This window comes from Siphateles boraxobius, unplaced genomic scaffold (assembly GCF_051911475.1).
Source record: "Siphateles boraxobius isolate OS27281-9 unplaced genomic scaffold, OSU_SipBor_1 20, whole genome shotgun sequence".
Lineage (NCBI taxonomy): Eukaryota > Metazoa > Chordata > Actinopteri > Cypriniformes > Leuciscidae > Siphateles > Siphateles boraxobius.
The window spans coordinates 8,617,234-8,641,875 of NW_027508811.1; the positions used below are offsets into that span (position 1 = coordinate 8,617,234).

The following is a 24,642-nucleotide window of genomic DNA, read 5'->3' on the forward strand; positions in this document are numbered from 1 at the left end:
TAGCCTCTAAAGCTTTAAAGAATTAAAATGTGCAATGTACTTCTCTCTCCATATCTTTAATGAGAAGATGATACTGGTCTTACCTTCCATCAGTTTCTCCGCTTCATCAGTCTGGCCTGTCAGCATTTTCTTTCCTGGGCTATCCTCTTTCTCTTTCTCTTTCTCATCCCCTTGACAGAACCAGACAAATTAACATATTAACGGATAAAAAAAAAACAATACTAATCCAATAACATTGTCCTTTCCGACTTGCTCACTTCTCAAAAAGCTCCATTCATAATTCATCCAGTTCAGAATTACCGTCCCTTTATTTCCTCATTCAGATCCGGCAGCCGGTGAGATTACAGTTATCATTTTTAATAATGGGGCTCTGAGACAAATTTGCAGTCCTGCCCTCGAGAGTGAGGGGAGGACGGCCTCATCTGAGGCTGAGTAATCGATCAAGGAAATGGCAAAAGGAGAGAGCGGGCCTTGATGATGCTCATCTGTTGCCTAAGGTGGCGCGCACACACACACATGCGCACGCACGCACACACACACACCATATTTACTCTCTGCCAAATGCAGGAGAAGTGCATTAGACTACTTGATCTCCTGTATGAAACTTAAAACATTATAAACACGACAGCTGTTTCTTCTGCCCTCTCCTACTGCCTCAAACGACTGACAGCTTTTTGGCAGCGTATGCCTGTGAGAAAACACTACACTGTGTGTTTGTTTTCAGCTTTAAGATGTCTGCGTTTAATAAGGTTGGGTGGTCACAGATAGCAGGCTTATATTAAGACGTCAGCGCTTTGTATGTTTGGCGAGTAAAAAAAAAAACGGTTTAACACACAAAATGTCAAATTTGAAAACCTGTAATGGCTTTACTAATAGGATTTTCATGACAAATTGAGAGATTAGGAAATTCCTTGGCATCCAAGTTGAAAACCAGCCATCCCAGCGGACTCTTTTCAGGACATTTGAATTTCACCATGCATATGAAGTGCATAGAGCAATCAATAAATACACAATCTAAGAAAATAAAAATAAAAAAATCAGGAAGAAAACAAATATCACTCTTTTTGAGAGGGAAAAATTGGCTGTCACATCTCTGATGACAAGAACAGAGCTTTCCAAACTCTCAAATCCTTTATAGGAAGGCAGTAATGACTTTGGAGGGCGGCTGAATGTCATTATGATTGCAATTACATTAGACAACAAAAGTTCACAGCATTTAAGAAAGACTTCACTTCAAGCATTTTTTATACAAAATTAAAAAATCGAGACGTATTTGGACAATTTCCAAATTCCAGACTTTCTGGAAAAGATCAAAATATTAATGTGATGAACTATACCTGTAGTTTCTCTGATTTTATTTTTCTTTAACTAAAGACTATCATCCGGTTAAAAGCAAAGTCAATTTCTGAGAAAAGGGAGAATTTTGAGAATTTGTTTGCAGACACCACAAGATTTAACATTTTGTATCTAATGACCTTCATTTTTAATGGCCTAAGTGTGCAAATAAGTTTTAGGCTGTACTGCACTGCTTTTCCCATAAACATAATTCCTTCATAAAGTGAACAAATCCCACTCAGTCCATTAGAACTCACTGATAGACTCTTGTCATTATGAACTCATTTCATTCACCAGCTCCTCAGCTTTCCTTTGATCAGTGTTGTTATGGTTATCAAGTTGCACATGCTAGAATACTTTCCGCATCTAATTAAACTTTCACTTTAACTTAAATTTCACTTGTAACTATCTATAAATCATTACTGGCCTTATCAGTGAGAGGAATAACCAGATTCACAATAGAAAACCTTAGGCAATGTGGTAGAAGTGTATATGATACAACGTTGGAGCCATTATTAAGATGCACAACTATCAGATTTTACCGGTCACACTAATTATTATATATAGATGTTTCGATTATCAACTTTCAAGTTTACACTTTTCGGAGGAATTAAACTACATATGGTTAATTTATAATCATCCCCTGCTATATTAAGCTGGATAATATAAAGTATTATATAAAAAATATATGCATCACCATTAACTCTCCATAGTTTTTTTTGTCTTATAAATCTAAGCTCTTATTTTCTGTAATTCTTCTTTATTCTGTGGGAAAAAACAGTATGTAAATGATGTGTAATCTCACCTGCAACTTGTGGATCATCTCCCTTGACTTCTTTCTTCTCCTTCTCTTTTTCTGCCTCAGGTTCAGGTTTCTTCTTTGCTGTTGGACTCACCTCCACTAAAAGACAAACACATAAATAACATGTATCAGTGAAATATATGCAGACATGTCAATATCAGTAAAAATGAGAAAACATTACAGAGTCTGCAACAAATGCTTTGAACAATATCACAGAGTACTGCATTATTCATATGGGGTAATGCATCATGTGCTATTTATAACAAACTCAATATGTCCTACTTCCAGTTGAACACATTCTTGAACAAATATTGTCAGAAGAATTATTGTTTTACCAATTATTATCAAAACATTTGCTAGATTTATGTTATTAGCATTCTGCCATCACATATATGCCCCCTTATTGCACATTTAAAGGTGGCATGTTGTACTTACTGTAACGATTCTGAACTGTAAAAAGCCTTCACGTAATTGCAGAACTTGTAATTACAACATGTAAACTCGTAATTTTCTAAGAGCTGCAACTTGTACCATGTGGCCGCTGTACCACTTGACCATTGCAGATTTAAGGTGTGTTCGGCACTGTGCAGATCGATCGGTGTACGACATCAAAGTACAGCAACAGCGATTCAAAATCATACTGAGGTTTATTCACGGTAATTGCAAAAATAGTGCAGCATTATATTTGATTGACATCTCTACAGTGAGAAACCAAGTCAATGTGGAAACTGGATGCAACTGTTCAGTCCTTCACCCTCTCTCTCATTCAAGGAATTGCTGTAGGCGTTTAATTGATCATGGATGCCAGAAAAAACTCCCAGCATCTGGAAGAGACCCTTTCTCTGGTACTCCACTGGATCCAGTAGATGTTGTTCTGTGTGTGTTTTGTGAATTTGTATGTATGGCACTGATCATGGCTTAAACCTCTGATTAGTCATGTCCTTTCAGGTGCACTCAGGGTTTGAACATGAGAATGTGAGTGTATGATCTGTGTCTGTGTGTGAGTTACTTAAGGAACGAGAATAAAGCCTTGCATTAGAGGTGGTGTCTTAAGGGTGGTTGCTGTGGGGAATCGAACCGGATTGGCTAGGATCCGGACATTTGATAAAGATTAAATTGCTTTGAAATTAATTAGAAACTGACCAGAATTGATATTATTCAATGAACTTTACTCAAGTTAACTGTCGCTTTAGTGGCTTTTAGTGGAGCAGGACTGCATTAAGTGAGAGCGATGAAGAAACAGAGAAATGTGAAAAACGTGTTAGTTATTAAGAGAGGTGCATCTTCTGTGTGTGGACACGGTTCCCATAAAAAATAAATAAAGTATGAGAGGCAAAAATACTCCACATTCAGCAGTCCCTTTTACTGCAAAAGCAATAAGCAGCGCGAGAAACTGTTACAGTGATTTTACAACAATGAAAAGTGTTCTTAGGAACCAATGTGAAGTCATTAAATATATATATATATATATATATATATATATATATATTAAACCTATACTAAAATGACAAGAATCAATAAAATAACCATTTTAAAACATTTCAAACAAATAAAAACCATTTTTACTGTGTCATTTTATAGTTTCTTCTGTTACTTTTGATATTTCTTTGTTCTTAATAAGAGGCATTGTTCTTTTTAACCAATAAGAGATCATGCTTTTTATGAATTAGACTAACATTCAAAAGTTTGAGTTCGGCTAAATTTTCAGGGTTTCTGAAAAAAGATTCTTACGTCCACCAAGGCTGCATTTATGTAATCAGAAATATAGTAAAATAGTAATATTATGAAATATCATTACATTTTAAAAAAGTTTTCTATTTTAATATACTTTAAAGACTGGAGTAATGATGCTGAAATTTCAGCTGAGTCACGTGATCCTTCAGAAATCATTCCATTCAAGAAACATTTATTATTATCAATGTTGAAAAGTTGTTCCAAATATCTTTCTAGTTATCAAAGAATCCTGAATATATATATACATTAAACAGCACAACCATTTTGAATGTTTTAAAAATCTTCACTTACTTTTGACCAATTCAATGCATCCTTGCTGAATAAAAGAATTACAAGTATAAAAAAAACGTACTGACCCGAAACTTTTGCATTGTAGTGTAAAATGTAGAATTGTAGAGTAAGCCAATTCTTTCAGCCAATGAAATAATATTATGCTATATAATTACACTTTCATTTTACTTCATTTTTATTTGAACAGGCAACTTATCAAAAAGAAACAAATGGTTACAGTTCAAGGCTCCTTGGGCTTAGCTTTTTTAAATGTTGTATACTCCAACATACAACACATGTGATGTTAGAGCTAGCAAATCACTGTATACTCACTACAACGTCAAAGAAGTGTGCAATGAGATTTAAGAACTGTGTATATTCTGGGATGAAATATTGCTGGACCAGCTCTCAGATTATCTTGATGAGTTCTAAATGATGGTTTTAATGGAGAGGAAATAGGCGACCACTTGCTTAAGACCGAGCGATATTAAGCCGCCACTTTGGGGTGAACTGGAGCAGCTGTTTCAGCCTAATGCCTTTAATTTGTGTTTGGGTCTCTCTCCCTCCCATCTCACCCCTGTCTCTCTCTCTCTCTCTCTCTCTCTCTCTCTCTCTTTTAAAAGGGATGGAGCGTCAGAGTATCCATCTGTGCGGTTCCAGCTAACACCTGTGTCTGCTCTGGAGTGGGATACAAGGCCTCAAAAGACATCAATTTTGCCCTCGCCCACACACAAATACACACTACATCAGATGAAAGAAACAAAACAGGATTTAATGCACACGTGTCCACCCTGACTCCATCTGCATGGAAAGTGTTTGAAGTCGCCGTTCAAAGGGACACAGACATGCGTTCACATAATCAATAGAGGAGTGGGAAGTGTGTGGGGTAGTTTGGCTGTTTGTGTGAGGCTCATATCGCACCACCTGGGCAATATGGAGCCCTGGAGGCCTCTGTCCTTCACTTACAGAAAACGAGACTCATGGAGCATCCTGCAGGAAAGCAAGACTTATATCACCCACACACACTCTCGTAACTGCCGCTGAAATAACCAGCCGCCCAAGGACTCTTGATCTCACTGCATCCCAAGAGGAGTCCAAATTGCTCACTTTATTTGCAAATTTTTTAAGTAAATGTATTTCTGTGGCGTTGGAAAGCAGATTTTGGTACTTTAAACCCATGATGTCAAGACTGTTTTATCACTTACTGTCAGTGGTGCAGGTTTATTTGAATATGAAAATGGTATTTACCTCATTTTAAATCACAGGAGGTAACAAACATTGTGGGTAGGGCTGCGTAACATATCACATTTACTGAAATATTCCACATATGCTCAATGTGAAAATTGTATGCTGGCTATGTCATTCTTTTGTTTTTAAATGCACTTGTCACCTGAAACACACTTTATTATTTTTCTTTATTGCATCACATATTGTATATTTTTCTTTATATTTTCCAGCCCTAGTTGTGAGTATAGAACAGATACATTTTAGCCAGCTTTACCATTTAAAGTTTCTTTTTTGGTTAGAGAAAGGAGATTAAGATAGAATAAATAGATTCAAATAGAAAACAGTTATTTTAAATTTTAAATATATTTTACAATATTACCGTTTTTACTGTATTTTGGATCAAATAAACGCAGGCTTAGTAAACATAAAAGACTTCTTTCAAAACTATTAAAAAATCTTACCAGCACCAAACTTTTGAACAGCAGTGTATACTAATACATTTTTAATATGTTATCCGTATAGCTGTGCGATTAATAGTAATTGTTTTTTGTTTTCGATTTTGGCTTCTAGCGATTATGAATACAAGATGATCTAGGTAAAACGATTATTGAGACGCTGCCTCATCTGTCCAGCGCAACTTCCTTTCCTTTATTGCGGTGCTCTTTTGTTCTTCTCTAAAAGCCCAGACTTAACATCCAAATAAGACAAATAAGTGAGTGTTGTAAAATGCAGTCTACTGTTGCTAAACTACAGGACATTTTTTAATATTAAACAGTGTTATTAAAAGTGCAGATTTTCTGTGTGCACGCTCCAGGTCCAAGCCAAATGGGCGTACACAAATTTTTCAAAATGTCTTTTTGGAGAGTATTCACACAAACACAGTGGGAAAGCAGTCCTTAAGTAAACATACACAGTTGAGAAAGAAAACACGTGTGTAACAGTATATTAGATCCATGCATTAGCTCTTAAAGTGACAGCAGCCTAATAAACCTGCTGCAGTCTGTCATTAATGATAATCAAACAACAAATAACAAAGGAAAATCCTTTATTGATCTTGACTGAATAACTTAAGTAGCTTTATTAAGGATTAATCTATTTTAATGTGTACAGTTTGACTATGCAATGTTATATTTTTGTTGTATGCTATTACCTATCTGAACACCCAAACCGATCTAATGGCAAGTCATACTAATTTTACAAAGTGGCCAATTCATATAAATGATCTACCCCTGACCCTGACCTTACACCTACCCATCACTAGGGTTTTGACAAATTCGTACGAATTAGCCACCTTGTACTCACTTGTACGAATTGGTCGTGAGATAGCGTTGGAATAACACTGTTAGTAGATTTTCCTGAAAAACTTAAAACAATGTTTATTTCATTTGTATCATTGATATGTTGTGTTCTAACAATAGTTAACCTAGCATTAGTTTTTGCTGAAGTATCAATAATTGTGAAATTTCAGTGATATTTAAAGTTACTCGTATCGTGAAATAAGACTTTTATCATATCGCCCATTAATAATCGTGATAAGTAATCGTAATTGACCAAAATAATTGTGATTATGATTTTTGCCATAATTGAGAAACCCTATGTTATCCATAAATTAAAATGAAAATAAAAAATGGCTGTTGTTCATTGTAAGGTAATGACACCATATGCATTAACTATAAATTGTAAACTGTTATTCAAATATGACATAATATCTTGAGTCTAGATATTTGGTTGCTGGAATTACAAACAAAGATAGATCAAGAGTTGAGGAGGAAGACTACATATGTTACCTTTATGGTCTTCCTTTGCAGGTGTTTTGTCATCCTGGACCATGGGTTCATCATCTAGGCCCTCAACTTAGAAAACAAACAAACAGAAAAAAAAACCATGATATATACATACACACACACACACACACACACACACACACACACACACACACACACACACACACACACACACACACACACATATATATATATATATATATATATATATATATATATATATAGTACTACATAACCAATCATATCCCATCATAGCGCAATGGAGGCATTGCCTCCTCTCATGTGACTTTTCCCCTTTCGTTCTCATTTACCCTCCACCAAAACCACTGCACGTTTAGGGGGTCTGTACAAACTCAATGGGCTCAGGGGAGGCTTGAGAGACATGGCCTCCCGTTGTAACTTTACCCATGGTTGTTACGGACAGAGTTACTTTAGAGTGTTTTATACATGTTTTAATGTCACATTTTGTAATATGGATTATTTTCTCATCCAATTTTTTTGAGGCATTGCCTCCCTTGCCTACTTGGAAGTAACATCCCTGGTATACACACATTACAATATTAAACACAAAATACAAACCAAAGTGGAAAAACAATACAAAGGCGTTTTTACATGCTGGTTTGCACTCATAGGGGAATGATTCATGTGTCGCAGGTGCTCAGGTAAATTCAGATTCAGCCTCTGTCTCTGCCTCACCTGGTCTTAAAAATCTCACTGTTTTTCTTTTCTCTAGGGAGCATAATTGCAAGTATCTCTGGCTCTTGGGTTCGGTCCAAGCGGAACATTTTCTTTGCCTTCTCTGCCTGGCGAGACTACTATTAATAATGCTTATAGGTACTACTGTCAACATTTGTCAATAATAATGTCAAAAGCACGGGTACTTCGGTAATAAGTCGATACTCCCAACCAAAAACAAAACAGCGGCTTATGAGTGATCATTGTGTGATTATAAGTGACATTAAGTGCAAAGTCAATGTTAGCCATGCAGAGACAAGCTGTGGCTGGTTTTGTCCTCAGGTTTTGAACGTAAAGTTTCTATCACGCTACATGAATACCCAGAGGGAGCCGGGCCAGTGCCTCTGAGAGTATGTGTGTGTGTACAAGCGATCTGGTGAATCATTTCAGCGTGTGCAGTGGTGTGTGTCTGTCGGTGCACATGTTCTGATGTCTGTCTGTGTATGTTCGTGTGGAATGGAGCGAGGTGTCTCATTAAACAGATGCACCCCCAAACACACACATACACGCACACGAGCGTCACGCTAATAACTGTATCTGACAGCCGCTCTTCCCTGTCCGTAATGAGACAAGTTCAAGGACAACAGCGCCAATCCAGATCCTTCAGTGAATGGGTACAGCGTGACACATGAAGCGTAAAGACTGTGGAGAGACTGTCATTATTTTCCGCTCTCACTAAATGTACATTGCATGTGTTTAGGGACATCTATGTATACTGAACCACACAGCCAGACCTAGTTTTCATATTTACTGATTCTTGTTGTCCTTGACTACTGGATATTATGAAAAATAGGGGAGTATATAGTGGTCATATACCTAAATACTGTATGTATGATGTCACAAATATGAATGAATGTCAAACAAAATGCAAACAAATGGTGCAGGGCTTGTGGCAAGTAAACCAGAAAGTGTCCAAATATATCAATGATTTCATAATTTTGAACAATATATCTTGTTTAATCATTTAAATCCCTAGAAACTTATTTTGTTAGATGATTTGCATGAAAAGCATGCTATATTTATCAAAATTATTTAATATTCTATCTAACGCACTTTCACAAATTTGCAGGTGTTTCTTAAGTGTTCAAGGTTTAATGACCACTGTGTGGGTGAGCATCAATCCATTGGTGCTCCGTGGATCTTGTAGTAATCCAGACTAAAATTAAAGAAGAAAAAGAGAATGAAGAAAAACCTTCTGGCTTCTGGCTTTCCATCGTCTCATCAACATGGGATTCCTCTGAAATCAAAAAAGAGAAAAACTTAATGACAAGATTTGTGTCTTTCTTCTAAAATCCCCTTCTTAAAAGACAACAAGCAAGAAATAAATCTTTTTTTCTGGTCCTTTCATCAAACTGCAGAGGCTAATCCTATATTAAAGATGAGAGGATGATTGTTATCTAATCACTCCTGCTGCCGGCAAGCAGAAATGAAACCCAAAATTCATCTGTGAAGAGGAACAGGAAAGACTCTAGCTGATGTTTGATTATCAAACAAGTCTTTTTCTATATGGATAACTGAGGACGAGAAACTTCAGTGTGATTTTGATGTTAAAATTTGATATTACAGTATCACAGATGATTTAATCCCATCTTCAGTTCCAACTATTTAAACTCATGATGCTATTCCAGTTCAGGAGTAAATTTTGTTCTGAATAGAACAAACCAACCAGCATGGAAAATATAATCACGAAGTTCAGACAAATTGCTTTTGCACCTCAATTGCAGACAAGACAGGAACGTTTTAATGTGATGTGACTTTCAGGAGAGACAGGCAGATCTGCTCTTCTTACTTGTTAACTATAACTATTCAGAAATTATTTTGTATCTGGGTTTTATACAGGGTCAAAGCCAGGAAAAACAATAATTCCCGTAGCTATAAACGATCATACATGAAAGGCCTACCTGTCTGGCTCATCATACTTTCATCTTCCTTTTCATCTAAAAAAAAGAAAACAAAAAAGAGTCACAGGTAAACACAGGTGTATTTAGTGTAGACATACATGCTGAAATTATTGTCACAAACAAAAAACAACAGAAAAAAGTAATGCAAAACAAAACACAATGAAAAAACTAAACCAAAAAGCAAAACAAAAATTAGAAAAACCCAAAGAAACATAACAAAACAATAAAAATAAAACAAAAATCTAAGCAAAACAAAACAGAAAAACAAAGAAAAAACCAGAGAAAACACAACAAAAATGAGGGGAAAAAAAGATTTTAACACAAGCACGCACGCACACACGAACTCGCGCGCGCGCGCGCGCACGCACGCACGCACACACACACACACACACACACACACACACACACACACACACACACACACACACACACACACACACACACACACACACACACACACACACACACACACACACGTGTGCCTTTTGGGTCCGAGCCTTTTGGGGCCCCCTCCCACTACGCGAAGTCACCTGTGCTTGACGATTATTGACACAAATGTCACGCAATAATGATAATAATAAAATAAATTATATTATTTTAAATAAATATTATTTTACAATAAAATAATACATTATAAATAAATAAATAAATACTTAATAAAAAATAGATGCCTACTTAAATACAAAAGTATTAACTTTTACTTTACTCTTTTACTAACTCTTTGAAACCAGAGACATCAGAAACATAATAAGAGCAAGGGTTCAACAATGACAATTATTGTTGAAAACTGTAAAAATATTATTATTTCTCAACTGTCTCAATACAGTGTACTGTGTAACTGTCCTCAAAATCTTATTATTGTAACAGACTTTGTTGGATTGTACATGACAGAATCCAACAAAGTCTGTTACTATAATACCGGTAATGATGTACTGGTGCTCGTTGTACGTGTGTATGCAATCTGTTTTTCCCCTCGGGGCTTGCCGTAGATAGGAATGGCTCGGGCGCACTTGGTACTGGAGTGTCGCGGGTTTTTGGAGTTAGTGATCTGATGTGTGGCATAATAAAGTAGAGAAGAGTTCAAACTGCTATGTTTATTATTTATTCAAACTGCTACCCTTATACCTGGAAGGTTAAGTTCCCCTGCGGCTATTTTCTCCAACTTAAACCGATACCGTGACTATGCGCAGTTGCGCACGAATTGTCTATGCACTCGCGAGGTGTCTAGATTATGCGCATGACTTAAACGCTGGCAGACACAGCAGCAGTTGTTGGCAGGTATATTGATCATGAAATCAGAATTTTCTTGTCTTGAATTATTCATTCAATCATATTCATTCATTTATATCATCTAAGTCATCTATAAAAAAAAATATTAAACTTGTTTGAGGGGCCCCCTGGTGGCCAAGCAGCCGCTTAGTTCGCTTACGCCTCGGGCCGGCCCTGCAGACACACACACACACACACACACACACACACACACACACACACACACACACACACACACACACACACACACACACACACACACACACACACACACACACTACAGTATCATAACCCCAGTACACTGACGGGCATGTTAAAATGCTGTTTGGCATATTTATCTTCCCTCAAGATCCCTAATAAAGTACTCCACACACTGTACTGCTATGGTCATGTTTTACATCAAATATTTATAATAGTTCTGGCATGATGTTTCGTCGCTGCACTAATTTTGCACTTTCTAAAAATCTCCACCGAGAGCAGTCGCAACGGACAGCTAAATACTTCCCAGCAAACCAGAACTCCCATGAGCCCCTGCAGTGCTCCCCATGGGCTTACATGAAAGCGTGTATCCCAGGTGGGTTTAATTTTGTCACTTTAGTCCTCTAAACTCGACATCTCCTTCTACCCCTCTCCTCTCTTCAGTGATATCCCGATACTCTCCCAGATTCTCTCTTTCTTTAGCCCAGAGAGGGTCTGGGATGAATTGGAAAGTGAAGAGCCTGACACAAGTAATCCGCTGTGCTTGACAATGACCATTACGCTACTGGCATAATTGGCTTTTTTAACAAGCTGGTGTGAGAAGCAATTTCCCAATGTCTGAGCAATTTATTTTCTCACCACATGCTCTTAATAAAAGAAAGAAAACAAACACAATGTGCCAAAAGACATTGCAAACCTTCATAAAAAGGTAATATGATTTGTCGTTAGCCTTGCGTCTAGTAGTGCTGTCAATCAAATGCAGCTTCACACCCAGTGGACCTTCTAGACTTCATCCTCAATATTGATAAACCAATAACTGCAGATTAGGATGTAGTGACATTTTATTCATTTAGAGGGCAAAGGCCTTTTATCCGGAGGCTGGAGCTCAATGTTTTACCCTCTATATGAATTATAATGTGGAAGGAGGTTAGTCCCCCTGTGGACTATACAGGTAATAGTACTTTGAGGACATAACTTAAAAAAAGCTGCCTGCACAGGAAGGAAGGAAGGAAGGAAGGAAGGAAGGAAGGAAGGAAGGGAGGTATTAAGGCATATTCAAATAAACGTTAACCCATGATCCTGTGCGTGGGGTTAAGACATAGCATCCTCTTCTTGCTAAAAAGGATGACATGCACCAGTGTCTTTGATGGTATTCTTGTGAGGAACCTGAAGATAAATTGGATTCTGAAATACTGAGATGATATATCTTCTCAGTTTCAATGCGAGGTCATATGGTCACCACGTACACCAGTGAGGGATGTTGTGTATAACCATGGAGACAAAGCCAAATTATTCTGAGAGACGAGAACTAAAATGAGTCATGCGTGCTTTCACGATAGCCTCTTCTAAATGGGAAGTAGCTAAAGCAAAGTTAAAGTAGTTAAAGGTGAAAGGTTTCAAAGTTTCAAAATATGAGTAAGCCATTTTTATGACTTAAAATTTCGTCAGCAGTTTTATTATCTTAGCCTGCAAGAGATACATTGAAATAACCCAGAGAATTCACATCCATCAAAAATGAGGTCTTGTCTATTATACATCCGATCAACAATAACTAAGGCGAGCAAAGCCTGAGTACAAACTTTGGAGGGAGATTTGAGGCTGTGAAAACAAGCATTTGGTGTTGTTAATTTATGATTTTATGAAGCTAATAAGCTGAATAACGACATGAACCTCCATGCAGCGACCAAGCAGTAAGTCATTACACCAGCAGATGGCAGTAGTGTAACAGTAGTGTTTCAAATGACAGTCACACACTCGATAAACACGCATAAATGAATACACACGTTCAGGAGGAGGACGCTCGCTTGCATACAAGCACAAACACTTCTGTGAGCTATCTAGAAAATATTTCTAATGCCATACATTTACAGTCACATTACTGTGGATCTGTAATCATAGTCAGAGCACTTCCTCCCTTCACACTGTGGGGAATTCTCCTTCCTGTCAGTTAGGCCCTCTGAACACAGTTCATGGTGAAGAAAACCGGCACCATGAAAAATGTATGAGACTTGAGAGAGAAAGGTGAGCGAGAGTGTCACAATCAACAGATGCTGCTCAGCGGCCTAGAATCTTCTCTCTGTGTGTGTGTGTGTGTGTGTGTGAGTTGGCTTCCACTTTAAGAGCTGCACATAGCTCATGCGGTGCAGAGTCTTTTGATTCAGTGACTCACTCTCTGCCAGGGTCGGTGCTTAACGGACGTGTTTCCAGCTGTGTAAAACTGTGGACTTGGAGACACTTGAGCCACTATCTACAATATACAATTGTAAATCTGCCCACCCTCGGTATGAATGCATAGTTGAAGCTTTCTGTCGCTTGAACCCTCCCTTTCTCCATCCTCTTGCTGTGTATTATTTTCCTATTTCATTTCCTTTATCTTTCTCTCACATACATTCTTCACACACATTCTATCTTTCTTTCTGTCAAACACATTTGGTTAATATATACATTTTTTGTGAGCCTCAATGACATGAAAAACATTTACAACGTGAGTGCAATAAGTTATTATTTGAAATATATTAAAATGCTCTAAAATAAAAATAATAACAATGAAAATTATAAGAACAATACAAGTGATGCAAAAAAAGAATAAATAATAAAAGTAGCAACACTGAATTTCATAAAAAGACAAAATATTTTTTGCACTACGTTTTCTTGCCGCTTTCTTGTGTAAATATTCTTTTTTATTCTAAAAACAAATGACAATAAAGTAAAAAGAAATACAACTTAAAATACAAACATTAGATAAAAATATAAAGCAAAATATATGAAATAAAATAAATATCAATATGGCAGTCTCCCTGTACACTGTATATATATATGTGTTCATTCAATTGATCTGTCCAATTTATTTAAATGACAAAATGAAAAAAATGAAAAAATCTCTCTCAACTTTTGGGAGTAAGTAAAACAAATAAACAAAATACGAGATTTCACAGTGTGATGATTTTAAACACTTTTTTATTAGGCTACTGATATGCTGGATTCTGTATCTCACACAATTTTTTTTTTCTTCCAGAAAATACTATTAATTTTTTCAGGGGGTAAATCTTTTTTTAAGAAGGGAATAATACTGAGAGCACCTATAAAGGCTTAATTAAGGAGATTATGCTAAAAGAGAATAAGACTAAATGTGTTATGAGCATACGTTTGTGAGATGTGGATATGATGCCTTTTATCCCTTTCTTTCCTCCACACACAGACTTGTTCTCTTTTTCCTCCCTCTCCAAACATGCCCCCTCTGCCTTCTACATCTGCTGAGTACACAGTTAACAGCTCGACCTGATGCTCCGCGTCCTGATTCGCCCATCTAACCTGTCACCTCCTAATCTCTGAAATGCAGCACGACACACACGCTAAACATACACTCACTTAATAGGCCGTCGGAATAGCTATCCGGGGGCACTAAAATGCTCAGTCCAGTTCTGTGAACAATCCTTCTCATTTTCTCCACACACCGATCCCCCCATGTATGGATTTCACGTGGATTACATCACAAATCACTTTATCCCCCAAGAACTCTGTCAAGAAGTCTAGTCTCTTCACCCAAGCAGCACGCCGGCTCTCTTAGGCCACAACCCGGCGCTGATAGGTTGGATCGAACGGATTCTTCTGCGCGTCTTCACTAACTGACACTAAACCCGCCAGCCGCAACTAATGCCCTCGGAAAACCCCTTCAGTCTGTCTGTCTCTCGACCAGAAAAAAGAACCTCTGAGATTCGCACATTCTTTTGCTGTGAAGGAAGGCAAGTGGGAGCTTATCTGGAATGAGGTACTGTTTTCCTTTACACTCCTCACAGGTAACCCGTCGAGGAACACGGAGAGAGAGTTCCAGATCAGTGCTTTGGGGCCAGTTGTCCCCTGAGCATGTGAATGTATGAAGTGCTGCTTTAGGGAGAACAGCACTAATGTTTCTCTGTCATTAACGGGCTGTCTAAAAGGCCCTCTTGCTCTAACCTCAGTTAGAGAGCATCCCCCTCAGGACTGAATGTGTAATACAAAGCAATATCCCACCACGGCTGTATATCAACTTCCTCTGTTCATGAAAAACAAAGTTGCGGCCGGCGGGAATCCGATAGGCGAGCTGTAGCTGCAAGCTCTGGCGCTAGGGTAATGTGCAGGAAAAGCTCATTTGTCCATGAATCAAAAAAATATTTCAAAAACATATTTAATGCGCCGCTGTACCTTGTTCTCTGAGTGACACCGCATTAGAGCGAGTGCATTTGATGTTGGCGACAGCACTAGAGGAAGGCTGTGGCTAACACCTGTGGATAAATCATACACTGTGCTGCTTTAACACGCTTTGTTCTGCTCCTCACTCCCTTGTAATAAACGCTGTTTGTTGTTTAAGCTTAACTTCTGCAGAGATAGCTTTAATGTTGACACAATCCTGTGAAGGTTAAACAAGGGGGTTTGTGAATGGATTAACTCTCATTAAGATCAGAGTGCATATATGCTAGTTGTTATGAAGGTAGTGACACAACATACAGTCTGAATTTGTGAACCTTTTATTATAAGTAAAAAAAAAATTACTTATAATAAAAAAAATATAAAAATAATAGTAGTAGTAGTCAGAATGTTGGCAAAAACTATGGTTAATGTTTGTAAGGGTAGTCCAGGAATATGTTTGCTATTTAGAAGGACAAAAGTATCAGTTTACTGAATAAATGACTTCATTCTTTGTGCTGCATATTGAAGAGACATATCAGCCTGGGGAAATTTCCCCAAAGACATCAGTGCTGCCTGCTTTAATATTAAAGAAAGAAAGAAAAAAAAACCCATCTCCAACCCTCTGGCTCTAAGACAAATGGAGAAATTGTGGTGTTAATAGCCTGCTACTCCCCTTCAGTATACGAATTTAATTATCTTTGGTCCGTTTTATTGAGAAGCAAGTAATTGTTTCAGTGCTACAACCAAAGAGGCTGAAACGGCAGAATTCGAAAGCTAATGGCTCCTTAAACGGGCTTCCACACCCTGACAGAACAACCCGAAGAGACTCCTTCTTCTAGTCTGATTTTCCCTCAACAATGGTTGGAAGAAGGGAATGCTGGGTGATACGGACTTTGACAGCTGAACTTACGATCACAAGAACAGAGATTTTCTCATACCCTTTTTATCAGCATCATCGTCATCTTCTTCCCCTCCTTCCATGGGCTGCGTGTTACCTGTCAAAAATCATCATACCACTCAAAAAAAAAAAAAACTAGATTTTTCACACATAAAATAATACAATAAAATAAAAATACATTTATGATTTTATTTTTTTTATTAAAAAAAATAATATATTTTTTTTAGGATTTTACAGTATCAATAACTTTTACAATACGTCGTAGCAATAATAATTAGCAAGCACCTCCTATTAAAAAAATTGCACAACAAATATTAAGAAATATCGTTTGTAGTTCTCTTTTATCTCTTTATAAACTGTAAAAGAAACAACAAAACTCTATTAATCTCAAAACTGAAAAGCGGCAACTGCCAGCTCACCACAACAACAAAAAAGCATCTAAGGTTACGAGGCACAGATTGCCTATACTGAGCAGCACTGATAAGGGTGAAATGAGCGGAGGAATATCCTGCTATTGTGTCGCAGGCCCTGCTGGAGTGCATACATGAACCAGGTGATTCTGCATCAACAGGGGCTTTTGTGTGGCTCGGCAAAACCCAGCTGATAAAAAAAATGTGGCCTGTAAAAATGTAGTGTAAGGGATTTTGGTGAAAGACAGCAGGAAAAAGAAGATGAAACAGAGAGAGGGAGAGAAACGGATTGATTGATAGAGAGTGGGAGAGAGCTGATACAGATGGATAAAAGGGAAAAAAGGCTCAATTCCTTGTGAGAATGGCAACCATTTGAGCCTTTGAATTGGTTCCAGAGAAAAAGAGAGAGAATCAGAGCCCCGGCTAAGTGAAGCGCTGCTAAAGGCCAGGGCTTGGCTGCCAGTCAGACATTCACTGAATGAAACTGAGGCTAAGCTAGCCGAAACTGCTGGAGCAGGAAAAGCAGTGTGCTCAGAGCTACTGTGTGTGTGTGTGTGTGTGTGTGTGTGTGTGTTTGTGTGTATGTGTGTGTTCGTACAGATGTGATACGTGGCGTGTTGTGAACAAGATAGAATCCTGATAGGTGTTGCCATGCCGGGTCATCCCGGTCCAGTGTTTACAATGAGGTATAACAGCGTCCCCAAAAGAGGTGATTGGTCTCCCTGGTTTTGTGCAGTAGTAAACACAACCAAACAAAGCCACAACCCAAGGACTCAGAGTAGTTCCGAGGGCTATTAGATGCTTGTTGGATTGCTTCAGAATACCGTTTTATAACATGGCTGTAAAAAAGTCAACGCTGAAAAAAACGCTTGTTCTGGATTGGATCTGGTTTGATGGCCGTCTTTGACTTACAGATACAGTAATGTGAACAGCTTCTCACATTCATAGTAAAAATCAGAGCATGCAGCCCAGTTTTTTTTTTTTTTGCTTCATGTTGTTGAGGCATGAACATGTCCTCCTCTAAGATGCTTCATTTAGCACTCCTTTCACCCTCTGTATTTTCAATCACCTAACTTTTGTGGAAACGATCAATGCTGGCCTTGTTACCTTGCCAGGAAACTTCCATCTTATAATTCCATGAAGTTTAAGTGATGTTTGACCTGGGTACAGCCTTCCAGCTCAACAATAAACCTACTGTACTTTGTTAGTTATTTGAACATTATTATATATTATTAGCATAGTATTTATTCATATTTTGATAGGGTTTTTATTATTATATTTTCACTTTTCGTTCTAGTAATTTTTATTAAGTAATTTCTAGTAAGTTTTGTGTAACTTATTTTTTTTATTTCAGTTTTAGTTGTAGTCATTTGTGTTCCTCAATTTAAATGTATTGCATTTTATTTAGTTGATAAAGCAACACTTAGTTTTTTTTATTGAATATTTATTTCAGCTTTTGTAATCTGACTGAAACTCTAGTATAGCAATCCCAACGACTGGTATCATCCGACTTGTACTGGTCTTGTAGTCCAGGCTAAACCTAGAGATAAACCCAGATTAGATTACCACTGTACGATGCTCAGTTGTCTTTTTGACAGTCGCTTAAGCAGGTTTGGGAACATTGTGAGTATGTAAGCTGGATTTAAGGGTCTAGTGCTGGGAATTAGCTTAGCACTGAATCATTTGTAATGCTATACCTGAAGCCTTCTATTTAGCCCCTGTAGCAAACATGCATTAGTCACAAATAAACACCTTTATTTTCTCTCTCTTTTTACCACTGTTAATGTACAGTCAAGGAGGCCTGCAGATGAAAACCTTGTAATCTTTTATGCTTTTCTGAAAGTCAACAAAGAAGGTAAGGGGATTTGCATCTGAATAGACCACCGTTAAAAGAAGACACGCAAAGCCAATTGGAATCCCATTTGATAATGTTTGATTGTGTCATTGCCAACAAGGTGGCGAGCGAGTCCAATTAGCTTTCAATCTATCTGACTATGGTGCAAAACAATTCAGTTCTGCAAACGCACAACGCCTGACAACCTTCATCTCAATTAACTCGCCAAAAGACTAAAAGTGCGCATGGGAAAGCCAGCAAAACTATTTCAGAAAATGCAGACTCTTGTTTTCTTGTTTATAGGCAATTGTAGAGCTGCCACCCACAACAATAGGCTCGATTAATCATGGAGCGAGCATTTCAGATGCCGTGGATTAAACTTTGTTGGGCTTCAGGATATTGGATGTGATAATTTCCCGTCTTGTTTGCAAACGTGAACACAGCATTAGGAAATACTGTCACTCACCTTGCTCCATTCTGGCATCGTCTTCTTTCTTATGGTCGTCATTACCTGCGAGAGACAGGAAGAGAAAACGGAGGTCAAAAGCTGCGACGGCAAGCTTGACATGATTAAAAAAGCAGCCCGGAGAGCGTGGATTTCCGTGGGCTCATCCCTATTAGCGGCGTAACAAGAATTTAGCAAAGCATGAATACAATACGTTTATTTACAGAGATGCCCTCTTTGCGAGACCTCAGAACAGAGCTGAACAGGAAACACGCAGAACAAGCATTGATTTTTACATTAAATCCAAGGTTTCTCTAAGGATTGAAAATATGTGGTTTGTTGAGTCCCCCAGGCAGTTACTTCTAATGAAAGCTGAGCAGAGACAAGGCGAGAGCTCACAGTCTGTTTGATCTGGATTGATGTATTATCTGAGTTCAGGCTTCTATCAAACGCTCATATGTGGAAAGACAATTGTGCTGTTTGATATGATCCAAGCAGCAATTAAATTCAGCATTTGGCGGAGAGCCGAGGTTGTTTCAGCTGGGGTTGAAGGCTTAATGTCTATAGTAGTGGTTCCTAACTGGTTTTACATTGGACATGACCCATCACGGTAGTAAAAAGTTCTATTCATTAAACTAGAAAACAAAAACCTCCTTAATATTACCATAATCTGCATAGAAGAATACAGGAAAAAATATTAACATGATCATTTTGACAATTTTGTACATGCAGAAAGAGCAGCAGATGCGGGATTTATTCTTCAAGTTCTGGGCTAATAGACTCCTGAATATGAGAAATGCAATGCCATATAGTGCATAAACATGTCAATGATATTTCATTAAACTGAACAACCAGGCTAAAGTCCTAGCTTGGGCAAATCAAATGGCACAGTTGTGGATGTGGCTTCACGTTGCTCTGTTTGTCTTTTACTTACTCATATCGTTTTCAAGGATGTGACTAGCTTCAACCAAGTGACAAATTAATTTGCAACAAAATACTGCAGACTTTTAGACTTGCATAGCAACAACTAAAAATTAGAAACGTTTCTCCTCCATTTTAAAGGTTGATTTATTTGACTAGCATAACTATGCATGATTATATATTTTGCATTGTTTCTTTCCTGCGAGTGTGAACAGAACAGACTTGTGAACAGTTTTTGGCTCACTATTTATCCAACAGCCAACTAGTTTTAAGATGATTTTCTTTTATATGTTTTAGATTTGATATGTTTATTATCCTTTTAAAATAGTATTAAAATGCATCTTAAACATCTGCATTCTCTTGTGGTCCATCTAGCTCTTTTCAACGACAATGTGAAAAAAGACCAGATAGTCACTTTTGACTCCTGACCAATCCATTGAGAACCACTGATCTACAGGATCTGAGTGATTTCACCTGACTGTAGGTAAAAAATACCTGTTTTTCAGCCATCTGTCAGCTAAATATGCAGGAATCAGCATTCCTCCAGTGCTCAGCTTTCTTTTATTTTCTCCTCTCTCATTGTAACAGGTCCACTGTTCTCTTTAACTCTGTTTTTTTTCTTTTTTTTTTTGTTTATTCTTTTTTTTACACTCCCACCTTAGAGTTCCTGCCAAAGAAGTCAATATGTTCCCCGAATTTTGACTCTCTTTTTCTGCATGAGTCCCCTTTCTCTTCTTATAAGATGCCAAATCTACTGAACCTGAAGCCTGGTGCCTGCAGTCAAGGCTTGTTAGCCATCACCACAAACCAAACAGGTTCCAATTCATACACCGCTAACTCATAATTAGATCTATTCTCATAGACTCCTTCTAGAAAACTCCTTCAAGAGTCACCATAAAATTAAAATTATTTACTTTGTTACTGCATGTTCATGGTCTCACAATTCATCAGTGCATGTTTTTCTAAAGTAAAACCAGTTTGTCTATGAAATCTAAAGGGTTACACTTTATTTTGATAGTCCACTTTAGACATTCTAATAACTATGAGTAACCTGAACTCTCATTAGAGGATTAGACTGTTAGGTTAGGGTTAGAATAAGTTGGAATGTTCTTGAAAAGTTATTTGTAGGTAGTAGAATGTCTGTTGAAGGTCTATAGAAATAAAGTGTTAGCAGATATTAACCAGACAGTCTACTAATACACAAATGATAGTTAGTTGACATATAGTGGCAAAGTTACTTATAGTTAGTATGTCTAAGTAAGAAAGTGGACTATTGAAATAGTGTTAACAAATATTATTCTTCCTTTAAAACAACTTTGCTTTTCCAATTTAACCAATATCCAAATTTGTTATGGTTTAGTGGCATTCTGGTATATAACACCTCTTTTCATAAATCACTGAAATCATAATCAATGAAATCAAGTTCATCCTAAATGTTTTGTTATTGACAAAAACTCAGAAATGCACCACCTTAAATACGTAGAATGGGTTGTGAATGACAAATCACAGTGACATCAATAACAGCTTTTTTAATTTCATTTCCAGGCCTCATCAGCATGTCATCCTCAGACAGGCACTTGGTCACACACAGGAAAACACATTCACACACTCACACATCCAGCCTCTAGCAAAAGCTCCTGCTTTGATAAAACACTCCTGTCATTTGTTCATGAGAAAAAAAACCTGTCAACTCTCCCTCAGGATGGTGGGGCCATGTTTCTCCCTTTGTTTAACACAGAATAAGAGCAGAACATGCATTTACTGTATATGTGGAAGAGAGGGGAAAAACAGTGACATCATAACATGCTGAGTCATTCTGAACAGAGAGCAAAACCCTTTGGACACCCTTCAACAAGGAATAACTGCCCTCTGTGCAAAAATGCTGCCAGTTGACTATGCAGTTTTACTATGAAAGTGTTGTAAATGTAACGCACTGCTATGCTGCTGGTCTATGATTTTTTTACACCTGAATTTATGCTAAATGCAAAAGCAAGATGTTATGCTTGCTGCGTTCAGCCATTGAATTGCAAATAATTCTAAATAATATCTTCAAAAACTTGAGGTATAAAAGCAGAAAGTTTCAAAGAAAGACAGATTGTATATATACTGTATATATATCTGTCTATATATATATATATATATATATATATATATATATATATATACACATTATATATATGTACAGACAGGCAGACAGATAGAGACAGATAAAGTTAATCACCCCCATTTTTTTTCTTCTTTTCAAATCAAACAAATGTTGCAGTGATTATGTGAGCTAAAACAATAGATGTCTAAATTATTTGAAAATAAACAAGACACATGTAAGCCAGCTAACCTGAGACTTGAATTCCACTGACCAGATGGACCGCACACACACAAACGTACATCCACTGTCTCTGCTCCTCGAGGAGAGCCAGACATGGGCCCCTGGGGGCCAGAGAGTGTGCTGATACATGCTGCCTTTCAATCTGCTCATGTCTGAAAGCATTTTAATCAGTTGCAGCGCCTCCCAAACCAATCAATTACATTAATCAATCAATTAGAGCACTGGGGTGCAACGAAAACCAGCTCACTACCCACCATTTTTTTTCAATTGGATTAAAATTAATAATAATAATAATTGAGAAGATGTAATGCTTCATATCCAACACAAAATGAAAAATGTTCTTAAAAACAACAACCCTAATGTCGTTTAAAATGCAACGAGAAACATGTTAAAGATGTTATGATCAAATTTCCACAGAAACTGGAAATATTCAGCCACTGCATTGACATTATATTGCAGTGTGAGAGAAGCTGTGTACTTAATGATTCCATCTCTTGAAAATAACACACAGCTAAATCGCTGCTAGCTCTTCACCACTAGCGTAATGGTTGTATTCCTAGCTGTGTAAAGCCCCTCACATGGTGGCACTTCAAAAAATTCCCATGGTGTGTTTGATGATATTAATGCACCGTAACACACTCAACGTTTGTTCCCTGGAGACTGAGGATGTTGCGTGCGCAGCCTTCATTTTCAACTCTTCCGGGGGTCCAGGAGGCCCCGTCGACTTACGGTGGACGACCATCGTCTCACCGCAAACACCCGGCTTTACAAATGATAGGCGTTCTGACACAGTAACACTGGGAGAGGAAAGCCTCCATTAAAGATAGCAGGGGGGAGCAGTTGTTTGAGAACACGCAATAGAAACACCATGTAAATATGGATGTGACTGGTGGACCAAGAGTGAGTGAGAGCATGAGAATGAGATTGAGAGTGAAAGAGAGACAGAACTTTATTTCCTGACTGAACGTAACGAGATCTGACAAAACATTTGAATAAAATTACATTTCTTTACATGTCTCTCTCTCTCTCTTTATGTCTGCATATCTATTTGTTACTTATTTTGCATTTTTTTATTTTATTTTATAATATTCTATATCTGCTCTATTGACCCACTTCATTGAAACACAATCGTATCCCGTCTTGTCATATAATGAAACAGAGATGGCACACCATCTTAAAGCTCTTTCACACATCTGATTCATCTTCATTCTATGACAAATGTATTCTTCATGGTCCCTTCACTGACTCATAAATGACTGAGTAACAGGAAAGCAGGCAGTGATCTGCGCTGTACTTGCTTACATAAGCGTTGGATATTATTTACAACAGTTCGTTCTGCATCTAATTACTGATTGGCTGAGAGCCTTTTCCAGCGATTATGTGAGAATGGCCGACGAGCAAACCACCACAATTTAGTATTTTTGGATGCAAGAGCAAATGCAGAGACTTTCAAGAATTTAGGCGAGCATGTAACTGTTGTTATTTGGACCTCAAATATGCAAACTTATAAATAAACATAGCGCCTATTTGACAATTTAAGACGTTTTCATATATGTGAGCTTCAAGCCTCTTGTATATGCCGAGAACAAGCCTAACGCCCATTTCACACATACTCCATTTGCAGTGCGTATTTTTTTTACTTACCCATGTTAACTGGTTAGAGCTTTCACACTGCACGCGGGTGCGGTCTGGCGATCCGTTGCAGGTGCGGTGTGTATACAGCAGTGCAGAGATCGTTTCCGCACCGAGTCTATTTTTGCTGTGCTGCACCGCACTGAATTAAAGTGGCAGCGCATTGTTCACATTAAAATAGACATAGATTGACAAGAAACTGTAATAATTTCATCATATAGGCATAATTACAGTTAATGTGTTCTATAGTTACTAAATTACAAGGTCAATAAAAACAAAAAAGTATGATTATAGTCTCAAAAGTTGCAAAATGCCATCATATTAGATTTTTTCCCCCTCAAAAAATACATGACATATATTTTGGGGACGGGATCGGGGGAAACTACATGTAAAACAAAGAATCATGATTAAAATTAATTTTCATACTGTTTCAATGTCTTCCCATACAGAAATGTAATATATGTCAATATAAGTAAATCATAATGTCAGTGCCCATGTATGTCTGCTGCCTATATGAGAATATATGCAAAATTCATATATATAAAACACATAGACATTTATGAAACATATCTTTCAAAATATAGCAAAAATGGCCGTTTTCATGTAAGTGCCATATATTTTCCCGTATATGCACGTAAATGTTAAATATATGTAAGATGCATATGTACTTATTCCAATGCGTCAGTATCACATGCATACGTTTACATACATTTATTAAATATGTGGGGAACAAATATGTATGTCACATATTTAT

The 24,642-nt window shown here is 37.5% G+C and overlaps 1 protein-coding gene across 2 annotated transcripts in view; it reads right to left on the reverse strand.

Moving 5' to 3' along the window:
* macrod2 (mono-ADP ribosylhydrolase 2) overlaps positions 1–24,642 on the reverse strand; it is a 631,164-nt gene that overhangs the window by 23,870 nt on the left and 582,652 nt on the right. For both annotated transcript variants that reach the window (XM_077236611.1, XM_077236612.1), the window contains exons 10-16: positions 19,031–19,075; positions 16,361–16,417; positions 9,789–9,824; positions 9,080–9,124; positions 7,156–7,221; positions 2,141–2,236; positions 84–170 (exon numbers count right to left, since the gene is read on the reverse strand). In XM_077236611.1, coding sequence (XP_077092726.1) covers positions 84–170; positions 2,141–2,236; positions 7,156–7,221; positions 9,080–9,124; positions 9,789–9,824; positions 16,361–16,417; positions 19,031–19,075 — 432 coding nt within the window. The remainder of the gene's footprint in view (positions 1–83; positions 171–2,140; positions 2,237–7,155; positions 7,222–9,079; positions 9,125–9,788; positions 9,825–16,360; positions 16,418–19,030; positions 19,076–24,642) is intronic.